Consider the following 12,919-nt stretch of genomic DNA (forward strand, 5'->3'; position numbering starts at 1 on the left):
TCACTTACTGGAGTCTACACAGACAGTTCCCATAATGTCTGTCCTTATGTACTGACGTCTCTGGTTTCTCTCTGCAGGTCCTGGTGCTGCGGGAGCTGGCTGTCAGTGCCCCTACCTTCTTCTTTCAGCAGGTCCAGCCTTTCTTTGACAACATCTTCTATGCTGTGTGGGACCCAAAACAGGCAATTCGGGAGGGGGCCGTAGCAGCTTTGAGAGCCTGTCTGATCCTAACCACACAGCGGGAACCCAAGGAGCTGCAGAAACCTCTGTGGTACAGGGTACGGGTCAAAATTCTTTAAATTGAGCATAGTGTTACCTTTAAGGGTATTTTTACACTGAGGACCTGCGCCTTTACCATTGACGGCAATGCAGTGCTCGCATAATTCCCCCAAAAGTATGAACAGGCTTATTTTTTCGGCGGATCAATTTCAGGGGCAGAATTCTCTGCCACTGAAATAAAGTGTTGTCATCGGGTCCACAGAAGACCCATTCACACCAATGTTAAAGGGGTACTCTGCTGGAAAACATTTTTTTTTTAAATAAACTGCTGCCAAAAAGTTAAACAGATTTGTAAATTACTTCTCTTAAAAAATCTTAATTTTCCAGTACTTATCAGCTGCTCCTTGCTATAAAGGAAGTTCTTTTCTTTTTGAATTTCCTTTCTGCCTGAGCACAGTGATCTCTGCTGACACCTGGTTGTGCTCACAGTGCTCTCTGCTGACACCTGGTAATTTACCCTGGTTGGACTTGATGGACGTATGTCTTTTTTCAACCATACTAACTATGTAACCTCTGTCCATTTTAAGAACTATCCAGAGTAGGAGCAAATCCCCATAGAAAATCTCTCCTGCTCTGGACAATTCCTAAAATGGACAGAGGTGTCAGCAGAGAGCACTGTGGTCAGACGGAACGGAAATTCAAAAAGAAAAGAACTTCCTGTGGAGCATACAGCAGCTGATAGGAACTGGAAGGATAAAGATTTTTTTAATAGAAGTAATTGTAAAATCTGTTTAACTTTCTGTCATCAGTTGATTAAAAAATAAATAAAAATAAAAATGTTTTCCAGTTCACACAGTGGAAATCCCAAATGCAAATCCGTGCGCGGAAAATCTGTAGTGTGAAGATACCCTAAAGTAGTTTTCCCCCATCCCACTGGAGCTGTAGTATTGCAGTTGGAGGAAAAATCATTATATGTCAGTGCTCTCTTTTAGGATATACTAAAATTCAAGTCAAGAAATCTTACTTATAGGTCCTATAAGACCAAGATGGGTCCTAAGTATCTGATCGGTGGGGTCCGACCACTGGGTGAATGTAGTGTCGGTAGAACATGCACGCCTCTTCTCCATTCACCTGCTGCTTCACTGCCGAAGATAGCTCAGTGGTGTACTTGGCTAACTTTGGCAGTCTCATACTGAGTGAATGCATCGGCAGTGAACATGTCCCCCCCCCCCCCCCCCCCCCAATCCAATCATTTGGGGGACAGGTGTTTTTGTAAGCGGTTACTTATCACCTATCCTTTTCATCCATTATTATTAGTTACTTCTTACCTATCCTGTAAGTAGGAGGTACAGGATTTACTTCATTTTTTGCTTATTTTTCTTTCTGGTAAGAGACATGAAGGGGTCGGCACCACCTGAGTGGCGGGCAGGTTTTTATTTTACTCACAGCTCGTGCAGGAAGAGCGGTGCTCAGTGGGTTGTCAATAGCAACTTGTCATAGGTAGGAAAGAAGTACCATGGTGCTCGGGAATTCCAATGCACTTAAAATTAATTTTATTGCGGCACACAGGTTACATAGGTAGGATGTGAACTAGATCACACAAGTGCTGGTTTCACGTCATGTGACGCATCGTCAGGGCATCCTGCCCTGACTATGCGTCACATGATGTGAAACCAGCGCTTGTTGGATCTAGTTCACATTCTACCTATGTAACCTGTGTGCCGCAATGAAATACATTTTAAGTGCATTGGAATTCCCGAGCGCCATGGTACTTCTTTCCTACTTATTCTGCTACCTATTTGCTTCAGTGGGTAGCAAAATATGCAGCAGGTTCTGTACATGCGAATGTACCCCTAGGGTAGGGTAACACGTAGCACATTTGCAGCATAATTCCTCTGCGTTTTTCTTGCAGCAGAAAATACACTGATTCTACTACGAGCAGACACACAGGGCCACAGCCCTGTGTGTGCAGTAAGGATAGGCTGACCTGACCATGATGCACGGGCCTGCCTCCAAACCTTACTGCACACACAGGGCTGCGGCGGGGTGGCCCTGGGTGTCTGCTCGTAGCCTCAAATAGGAATACTCTTCAACTATTGTGTTAACTACTTTTATTTTCCCTCTTCTGTACAGCAAACATATGAGGAAGCCGAGAAAGGATTTGATGAGCCATTATCCAAAGAGAAAGGAATGAACAGAGATGATCGGCTCCATGGGGCCCTATTGATTATTAATGAATTAGTCAGAATCAGCAGCATGGAAGGGGAGGTAAGGTTGATTTTTAGACAGCCTCTTTTTGTATGCCCCTTTAAAGTGATGTGCCCATGAAATGCACTCCCCTTCAGCATTGTGTATGAGTTTCAGATCGGTGGGGTCCCAGCAGTCTTAATAAATGAGGTCAGTTGTCCCTAAAGTGAAGAGCACGGTACTGCCAACTGCATTGACTGCTGCTCCATTCATTCTCTATGGGGCTTCCCAACATTGCAGTACGCTGAATTTTTTTGTATTCGGAAATCCTTTGGGCAGTGAATGGAGCTCCATTCACTTGGGGGACAGTTGACCTCTCTTCTCGTGATGAGTGTGGATACCTGCGGTCAGACCCTCCCTATTAAGTTGTGCCCTACCCTATAGGGATCATTTTCTTCATTGGATAACCCCTATAAGGGCAGTGGGTTCAATGTTATGTTTAGGGGTATTCCCATCTTATTGCTTAGATATGTCATCACTTTGATTGATGGGAGGCCTGACCTCAGGGAACCCCACTGATGGTGAGAAGAAAGGGGATGCAATGCTGGTGTAGAGCTACATTTCTAAGTAGTCCCTGTACAGTTAGGCCGGGTAGTCCCTGTACGGTTAGGCTGGGTTCACATTGCGGAATCTCAGAACGAAATTTCTGTCTGAGATCCCGCGGGCGGCGCTAGGACTTTCCGTGTACATCTATGGGGACGGCAATGCAGTCCGTGTGGTCCTAGCGCTGCCCACAGGATTTCCGCCAGAAATTCTGTCCAGAGATTCCGCAGCCTTACTCCCAAATGGAACTCTGAGTGGTCATAGTCACTTGAATAAAGTTGTGCTGTTGTTCCCTGCATAGTTGGAACGGACATGGGGAAAAACTGTGAAGGGGGCATACAGCTCTACATTCTTAGGATCTTTGGGGTCTTCACCGATCATAAAGTGGTGATATATCCTGTGCCATCCCTTTATAAGGTGGGAGTGCCCCTTTAACCCCTTAATGACCAAGCCCGTTTTCACCTTAAAGGGGTAGTCCAGTGCTGAAAAACGTGTCCCCTATCCTAAGGATAGGGGATAAGTTTCAGATTGCAGGGGGTCCGACCGCTGGGGCCCCTCGCAATCTCCTGTACGGGCCCTGGCTTGCTGGCCAGATAGCGGGTGTCGACCACCGTACGAAGCGGCAGCTGACACGCCCCCTCAATACATCGCTATGGCAGAGCCGGAGATTGCCGAAGGCAGCGCTGACACGCCCCCTCAATACATCGCTATGGCAGAGCCGGAGATTGCAGAAGGCAGCGCTGACACGCCCCCTTCCCGCGGGCTTCCGGGGCCCATACAGAAGATTGCGTGGGGCCCCAGCGGTCGGACTCCCCTGCGACCTGAAACTTATGCCCTATCCTTAGGATAGGGGATAAGTTTTTCAGCACTGGATATCCCCTTTAATGATCCGGGTATTTTTTGCACATCTGACCACTGTCACCTTAAGCATTAATAACTCTGGGATAATTTTACTTATGAATTTGATTCCGAGATTGTTTTTTTGTGACATATTCTACTTTATGTTAGTGGTAAATTTTTGTCGATACTTGCATAATTTCTTGGTGAAAAATTCCCAAATTTCATGAAAAATTTGAAAACGTGGAATTTTTCTAACTTTGAAGCTCTCTGCTTGTAAGGAAAACAGACATTCCAAATAAATTATATATTGATTCAAATATACAATATGTCTACTTTATATTTGCATCATAAAGTTGACATGTTTTTACTTTTGGAAGACACCAGAGGGCTTCAAAGTTCAGCAGCAATTTTCCAATTATTCACAACATTTTCAAAATCATAATTTTTCAGACCAGTTCAGTTTTGAAGTGGATTTGAAGGGTCTATATATTAGAAATACCCCACAAATTACCCCATTATAAAAACTGCACCCCTCAAGGTATTCAAAATGACATTCAGTAAGTGTGTTAACCCTTTAGATGTTTCACAGGAATAGCAGCAAAGTGAAGGAGAAAATTAGACCCAGTTTTTGAATTTTACAAGGAGTAAAAGAAGAAAAAGCTCCCCCAAAATGTGTAACCCAATTTCTCTCGAGTAAGGAAATATCTCATATGTGTATGTCATGTGCTCTGTGGGTGCACTAGAGGCTCAGAATGGAAGGAGCGACAATGGGATTTTGGAGAGTGAATTTTGCTGAAATGGTTTTTGGGGGGAATGTCACATTTAGGAAGCCCCTATGGTGCTAGAACAAAAAGAAAAGAGAAATGCACCCCAAAAGTTGTAACCCCATCTCTTCTGAGTATGGAAATACCCCATGTGTGGACGTAAAATGCTCTGCGGGCGAACTACAATGCTCAGAAGAGGAGGAGTCACATTTGGCTTTCTGAAAGCAAATTTTCGGCCAGAACAGCAAAAAAAAAAAAAACAGTGGATCACTATTTTGTAAACTACACCCCTCAAGGAACGTAACAAGAGGCACAGTGAGCCTTAACACCCCACAGGTGTTAGACGACTTTTCGTTAGTCGGATGTGTAAATGAATTTTTTTTTCCACAAAAATTGTGTTTTTTTTTCCCAGAAATTTACCAAGAGGTAATAGGAGAAAATGCTCCCCAAAATTTGTAACGCCATTTCTTCTGGTTATGGAAATACCCCATGTGTGGATGTCAAGTGCTCTGCTGGTGCACTACAAAGTTCAGAAGAGAAGGAGCGCCATTGAGAGAATTTGTTTGTAATGGAAATCGGGGGCCATGTGCATTTACAAAGCCCCCATGGTGTCTATGGACCCGAACATGTGACCCTATTTCAGAAACTACCCCCCGCATGGAATGTAATAAGGGGTAAAATGAGCATTTACACCCCACTGGCATTACATTTTTCATTTTCACGGACCACTGTTCAAAAATATCTGTCAAGACACCAGTGGGGCGTAAATGCTCACTGCACCCCTTGTTACACTACTTGAGGGGTGTAGTTTTCAAAATGGGGTCACATATGGGGTGGTGGGGGGGGGGGGGGGTTCCACCATTTTTTTCCTTTTACCTCTTGTGAAAATGAAAAGTATTGGGCAACACCAGCATGTTAGTGTAAAAAATTAAATAGTTTTTTACAATAACATGCTGGCGTAGACCCTAACTTTACCTTTTCCTAAGGGGTAAAAGGAGGACCCCCCCCCCCAAAAAAAATTTGTTAGGCAATTTCTCCCGAGTACGGAAATACCCCATATGTGGCCCTAAACTGTTGCTTTGAAAAATGACAGGGCTCCGAATTGAGAGAGCGCCATGTGCATTTGAGGCCTACATTAGGGATTTGCATAGGGACGGACCCGGATGCAAGAATTACTTGCCTCCGATACAAAAATTACTATACGGCAGGACCCCCCCCCCACCACCAGGGGTTTGCACAGGGTGCCTGCTGAATGATTTCAGCAGGCGTCTGGTCCGGTCCCAGCCCGGCGAGCGGCAAGCGGTGAGGTCCGAAATTCGCACGGAAGTACAGCCCTGTGTCCTTTGGTACCAGTGCGGTGGCCATCTTTGGGCCTTTTAATAGATTTTAATTGTATTGTCTGCGTTTTGTATATATTTATGTTAGGGATCGACCGATTATCGGTATGGCCGATATTATCGGCCGATAATCACGATTTTGGACATTATCGGTATCGGCAATTACCTTGCCGATAAGCCGATAATGCTCCGCCCCCACCGCACCGCGAACGTACCCCCGCACCGCGACCGCCCCCCGAACCACTGCACCACGTCGCACCCCCCACCGTAGTGCTGGGCGGTATACCGGTATGAACCGGATACCGTTTTTTTTTTTCTCCCACGGTATGGATTTTTGCCCATACCGCTATACCGGTCGGGCCCCTCCCCCACCCTCCGAGTCAATAAAAAAATATTAAACTTACCCGTAATGGGGGTGGTCCGGGCCATCCATCCTTCCTGTAGTGTCCGGCGGCATTCCGGGTGGAGGGTGAACCGGTCCGGGCTGTCCTTCTTCTCCGGGGGTCATCTTCTCCACTCCCGGCAGGCTCCGGCCTAGTACGCTGCATAGACGCCGCTACGCTGTGACGTCAGGTGCGTTGCTGTGCAGCGGCGTCTATGCTGCGTACTAGGCCGGAGCCTGCCCTGACACCCTGACAGGTAGGGGGAGAGAAGCGGGTGGTGGTGGCGGCGGCGGCCTATGGCATTGCAAAAGCCACTGCAGTGCATTGATTTAAAGCGCCTGCTTTAAATCAATGATCTGCAGCGGTGTCGCGGAGGGATAAATAGCCGATAACTTATACCGGAATATCGGTATAAGCTATCGCCCTAACCTCCACCGATTATCGGTATCTGCCCTAAAAAAACGATATCGGTCGATCCCTAATTTATGTGCAATAAAGATAATTTGTAGTAATACAGTAACTGTGGGTGTGCATTCTATTGCGTATCTCATTTTCTCTTTGGTTTGACGTTTGTTGGTTGATAAGCATAATAGCACCCACTTTAATAATTATGGTGCTGAGCCCGCCTGTTTTTCATGTGTATAGCGTCCTTTAGTACCAGGACGTCAGGGTGTACCTGTGCGCCCTGTGTCCTTAAGGGGTTAATGAGTGATGCTCACAGCTTTCCCAGTCAACAGCTGACTCTTTAGGAGTGAAAAGCTAACCACTCATTGATCAGCTGATCACCGGCACAAATTAATTCTGATAAATTATGAACAATATTTTGGATTTCTTCTTCTTTCGCCCTTGCAGCGTTTGAGAGAGGAGATGGAGGAGATTACACAGCAACAACTTGTCCATGACAAACACTGCAAGGACCTTATGGCTTATAGCTTAAAGCCTCGCCATATTGCCCCATTTGCCAGTTTCCAGTCAGTTCAGCCCCAGCCTACAAATGCTTTGCTGAGCCTCTTAGGATACACAGGACAGCAGGGAATATTGGGATACGGGACTGCTCCAATGCCAGAGAGGTGCTCCTTGGTTGAAAGTCGTGCATGCCGGGAATTAATAGAAGAAAAGTTTGACCAGGTAATCTTCCTTTTTGTTTCCATATTACTGTATAGTGTTTTTATCGTGTACCTTATATGCTAAGCATTGTTTTTTTTTCTGTCTTAGATTTGTCGTTGGGTCCTGAAGTGCAGAAGTAGTAAGAATCCTTTGATCCAGATGACTATATTAAATGTTCTCCCACGGCTGGCAGCATTCAAACCTTCTGCATTCACAGGTAATGCTTGCATTTACAAAGATTTGCTGGGGCTTGTAGTTTCTTAACCATTTAAGGACTTTCCAGTTTTTGCATTTTCATTTTTTCCTCCTTACCTTTAAAAAAATCATAACCCTTTCAATTATCCACCTAAAATTCCATATGATGGCTTATTTTTTGTGCCACCAATTCTACTTTGTAATAACATCAGTCATTTTACTCAAAAATCAAAGGCGAAACCCAAAAAAAGAACATCATTGTGTGACAAATTTGAAGAAAAATTCTATTTTGTAAATTTTGGGGGCTTCCTTTTCTATGCAGTCCATTTTTCGGCAAAAACTGACATCTTATCTTTATTCTGTAGGTCCATGCGATTAAAATAATACCCTAATTATATAGATTGGATTTTGTATTATTTCTGGAAAAAATCATAACTACATGCGCGAAAATTTATAAGCTTAAAATGTCCTCTTCTGACCCCTATACATTTTTTGTTTTTCTGTGTACGGGGCGGTATGAGGGCCCGTTTTTTGCGCCATGATCTGAAGTTTTTATCGGTACTATTTTTGTTTTGATCGCTTTTTCTTAAAAAAAATTTCTGGTATAAAAAGTGACCAAAAATACACTATTTTGGACTTATTTTTTTTTTTACATGTACGCCATTGACCGTGCGGTTTAATACATGATATATTTTTATAGTTCTGACATTCAAGCACGTGGCAATACCACATATGTTTGTTTATTTTTATTTACATAGTTGTTGTTTTTTTTTTAAATGGGAAAATGGGGGTGATTCAAACCTTTATTAGGGAAGGGGTAAATCACATTTATTAATTAATTTTTTTTACACTTTTTTTTTGCAATGTTATAGTCCCCATAGGGGATTATAACATGCATTACATTGAGTGCAGGCACTGATCAATGCTATGCCATAGCATTGCATTGATGAGTGTTATCGGCGATCGATTGCTCAAGCCTGGATCTCAGGCCTAGAGCAATCAATTGCCGATCGAACGCGCAGAAGGCAGGTAAGGGACCCTCCTTGTGTGTCCTAGCTGATCGGGACACCGCGGTGGTCCTGACCAGCCCGACTGAGCAGCCGAGAGTGCTTTTTTTTTCACTTTAGATGCGGCGATCAAATTTGATCGCCGCGTCTAAAGGTTTAATACCGGACATCACCGCGATCGGTGATGTCCGGTATTAGCCTCGGGACCCGGCTACAGTTAGCCGCTGGGACCGACCTGATATGCGGGAGCGGGCGCAGGACGTACAGGTACACCCTGCGTCCTTAAAGGGGTTATCCAGGAAATAACTTTTCTCTATCGGCTCCATTGTGGGACACAGACCGTGGGTGTATCCTGCTGTCTCTAGGAGGTATGACACTATGACAACAAAGAAGTCGGCTCCTCCCAGCCGGATATACCCGCCTCCAGGCCCTGACCTAATTAGTTTTAGCTTAGTGTCTGAAGGAGGTGGACATGGTCTGGAGTTCTCCAGACCAGGTCTTCTGTGTTATTATTTTCCTAGTTAGGGAATGTGTTCGTTTTTTATTCCGTTTTCTTTCATGTTTTAAGGTGGGGACTCAGGAACTGCGGCTCACTGTTTCCCCATTGCGATTGAGGGGGCACAGACATTGCGTATATGCGCTGTTCACCCCCTCTCGCCAACGGTCAGCGCCTGGGGTTCTACCTCATGGGTCCGGGTCCCCCTATTCCCTGCTCGCTTCGATCGCACATGGTAGCTCGACGTGATGCAGGTAACAGAAAGCTGACTGAAGACCTCACAGAAGACTCCATTAGGTAAGTTCTTCTGACTGAGGTGAGTATATCTTCTTCTCCCTTTAGGTGCTGACTCGCACCTCTGGAGACTCTAATTTTTTGGCCCACCTTTCTGGGTCCAAGGGGCTGGCCTGTGTTTGGGGCTCTATCTTTTATTCTAAAAAAGGGGCGAGCAATGGCATATTGGGAATGAATGGTTTACTTTATTATTATGCACGTGTGTGTGTTATACTATGCGGCTGATATCCGTGGCGCTTACTATGCGGCTGACAGCCGCGGTGCTTGTATTGTTCGGGCGCATGAAGCGCCGACTTACTTTCACTTTCGGCAGCAGAAGGCTGCCAGCGGATATGTGTATCGCCCGCTCACTTCCCCATGGGCGCATATGCGGCTGACATGCGCTAGGGGCAAGGAGCGGGCGCCATTTCTATTGTTCTTCTCGGCGGGCGGGGCGCTATAGCTCCGCCCACAGGGCCGCCGGAGCTTGCTGCAGGCGCGAATAGCCCTCCAATCAGTTCTGTGCGCGCGATGCAAGTGGCAGGGGCCAATTAGACAGTGCCCCTGCTCCAGGAACACCCCTCTCTGGCTATTGGCTAGCCTGTTCTCCTCTCTGATAGAGTGGAGTTTCCTCACAGCAGGGATGGAGTGTTACAAGTGTTGGGGTTAAAACTTTACTGCCACAGGGGACACAAATCTGTTTCTCCCTCTAAACAGACAACTAGACTGTTAATCTCCTATTTTGTCTGTATGACATGTGATTCCAAAATGCCTGGTTCTGCTGAGCCCACTGGCTCTGCCTGCTCCCCCAGACCCCCTAGCTCCCCCGGATGTTACAGTTCCGGTGGATTCGGCCGCCCCTACAGCCTGGGTTTCTTCCTATCCCAGTGTATGGCTGACTTGACTCAAGTCTCCCTTTCGGTGGCTGAGGCCTCCCGTGACGTGGTGTCTGCCTTGAAGAGGTCTGCCCTGCGGGCCCTCTGGAGGGTCCCGCTCCTCTTCTCCACAAGCCTCACGCTCTCACAAGCGTACTAGGGGTGCTTCTTCTGACTCTTACATTGACGTCTTCAGGTAGACGTGTGCATCCCCCCGTGGCTTTCGCCCCCCCCCCGTGTCATCTGGTCACATACGTCGCTCCTCCAGAGGACATTCCCGGAGACGCCGCTCTGCCTCGCCAGAGCCGTGTACCTGGTCAGGGTCGCCCCCCTCCAGGGCTGCCTCCACTCGTTCACATTCTCCTGGTGAACTGGCGGATGAGGCTTCCAAATCGGCATCTGACTCAGAGGACCACTCGGATACAGTTGAAACGGTGAACTCATTGGTTGCGGCCATAAGAGACACCTTTCACTTAGAGGACCCAGGATCTTCGGACGTGACTCTTGAAGTATCCTTTCATCGTGCTAAACCAGCACCTCAAAGGTTCAGCTCTCTCGCTGAATTTCACATCCTTCTGGAATCTGCATGGAGACATCCGGACAAGAGGTTTCGGGGAATGAAGAGGGTTCAAGTGCGTTACCCATTCGCCAAGGACCTTGCCTCTAAGGTGGTTTCCCCTCTCTCGGTGGATCCACCAATTTCCCGCCTCTCTAAAGCTACCACACTGCCGCTGGCAGATGCGGCTGCCTTCAAGGACTCGACAGACAAGAAGGTGGAGTCCTTAGCGAAGTTTGCCTCTGAAGCAGCAGGCTCTTCTCTACTTCCCACCTTCGCCTCTGCATGAGTGTCCAAGGCCCTTTCGGTGTGGTGTTCAAAACTCAGTCAGGGTATCCTTGCGGGATTCCCCCCCAGAGGATCTATTTTGCTTTGGTTCTCCAATGCTCTAAAGCTGGGGACTTTCTGTGCACAGCTTCCATGCAGTCAGTCAGTTGTGCTGCCTTTGCTCTCCGAGGGCGATTCTTCTTTGGGGATAAGTTGCTCACCACTGAGTCACCACTGGACTACTCCTTTAAGGGTCAGGTTTCGGCCTTTTCTATTCTTTTCCAGCGTCCTCTGGCTTCTAATTCTCATGTCCAGACCTTCCTTCAAGGAGTGGTGCATGCTGTCCCTCCTTATCGGTCACCGGACTTGAATCTGGTTCTGGGGGTACTCCAAGGTGAACCTTTTGAACCCCTTGGGGAGGTGTCCCCGCGCCTCCTTTCTTGGAAAGTGGCGTTTCTTGTTGTTATCACCTCCATTCGGAGAGTGTCTGAATTGGCAGCTCTCTCCTGCCGTTCTCCGTTTCTGGTGCTTCACCAGGACAAGGTTGTCCTCCGGCCAGATCCTTCCTTTTTGCCTAAGGTTGTTTCGGCCTTTCTTCTCAATGAGGACATTGTTCTTCCGTCCTTTTGTCCCGCTCCTTCTCATTCTAAGGAGCATTTACTCCACAAACTCGATGTGGTTTGGGCTGTTATAATTACCTCTCTATTTCTTCTTCGTTTTGTCAGTGCGATTCCTTTTTTCGTCCTTACGGAAGGTCGTCATAAGGGACAACCTGCTTCCAAGGCCACCACTTCTCGGTGGATCCGGTCTGCCATTTCGGAAGCCTATCGCTATAGGGGGAAGAGTCCTCCCTTCAAGGTTGTGGCTCATTCTACCCGTTTTTGTTGGGGCATCCTGGGCTCTCCAGAACAAAGCCTCGGCCTTGCAGATTTGATAGGCGGCTACTTGGTCGTCTTTGCACACTTTCTCGAGGTTCTACCGGGTTCGGCTGATGCTAGTCTGGGCCGTAAACTGCTGCAGGCGGCAGTGGAACAGCCGTCTGCCTGACTGATTATCTGCCCACCCAAGGGACGGCTTTGGTACGTCCCACGGTCAGTGTCCCCCAATGGAGCCGATAGAGAAAAGGAGATTTTTTAACACTTACCGTAAAATCTTTTTCTCGAAGGATCCATTAGGGGACACAGCTCCCGCCCTTTTGGGTTTCTCTTTGGTTCTCTGTCCGAGTTATATCTTTTCTTCTGGTTCTCGGACAGTTCGTGTTTTTTCCTTGACCTGTCGGTCCTCTCCTATTGCTCTGGGACTAAAACTGATTAGCTCAGGGCCTGGAGGCGGGTATATCCTGCTGGGAGGAGCCGACTTCTTTGTGGCCATAGTGTCATACCTCCTAGAGACAGCAGCATACACCCACAGTCTGTGTCCCCCAATGGATCCTTCGAAAAAGAGATTTTACGCATTCTGATGACACGTGTCTCGGGAAACGCCCAGTTTAGAAGCAAATTCCCATAGCAAACCTCTTCTAAACTGGGTGTTTCCCGAGACAGGTGTCATCAGAGATCACTTAGACAGAAAAGAACAACCTTAACTTCAGAAGCTCATAAGTACTGAAAGGATTAAGATTTTTTAATAGAAGTAATTTACAAATCTGTTTCACTTTCTGGAGCCAGTTGATATATATATATATATATATAAATAAGTTTTTTTCCTGGAATACCCCTTTAAAGGGGTTATCCAGGAAAAAACTTTTTTTTTTTTTTCTCGATCAAAAACCATTGGGGGACACAGAACCGTGGGTATATGCTGCTGACACTAG

At 46.7% G+C, this 12,919-nt stretch overlaps 1 protein-coding gene across 8 annotated transcripts in view; it reads left to right on the forward strand.

The window, feature by feature from the left end:
• Positions 1–12,919, forward strand: part of MTOR (mechanistic target of rapamycin kinase) — a 227,177-nt gene that overhangs the window by 20,635 nt on the left and 193,623 nt on the right. For all 8 annotated transcript variants that reach the window (XM_056543129.1, XM_056543135.1, XM_056543134.1 and 5 more), the window contains exons 5-8: positions 78–278; positions 2,353–2,487; positions 7,186–7,461; positions 7,549–7,657. In XM_056543129.1, coding sequence (XP_056399104.1) covers positions 78–278; positions 2,353–2,487; positions 7,186–7,461; positions 7,549–7,657 — 721 coding nt within the window. The remainder of the gene's footprint in view (positions 1–77; positions 279–2,352; positions 2,488–7,185; positions 7,462–7,548; positions 7,658–12,919) is intronic.

The sequence above is a fragment of the Hyla sarda genome, chromosome 10 (genome assembly GCF_029499605.1).
Source record: "Hyla sarda isolate aHylSar1 chromosome 10, aHylSar1.hap1, whole genome shotgun sequence".
Lineage (NCBI taxonomy): Eukaryota > Metazoa > Chordata > Amphibia > Anura > Hylidae > Hyla > Hyla sarda.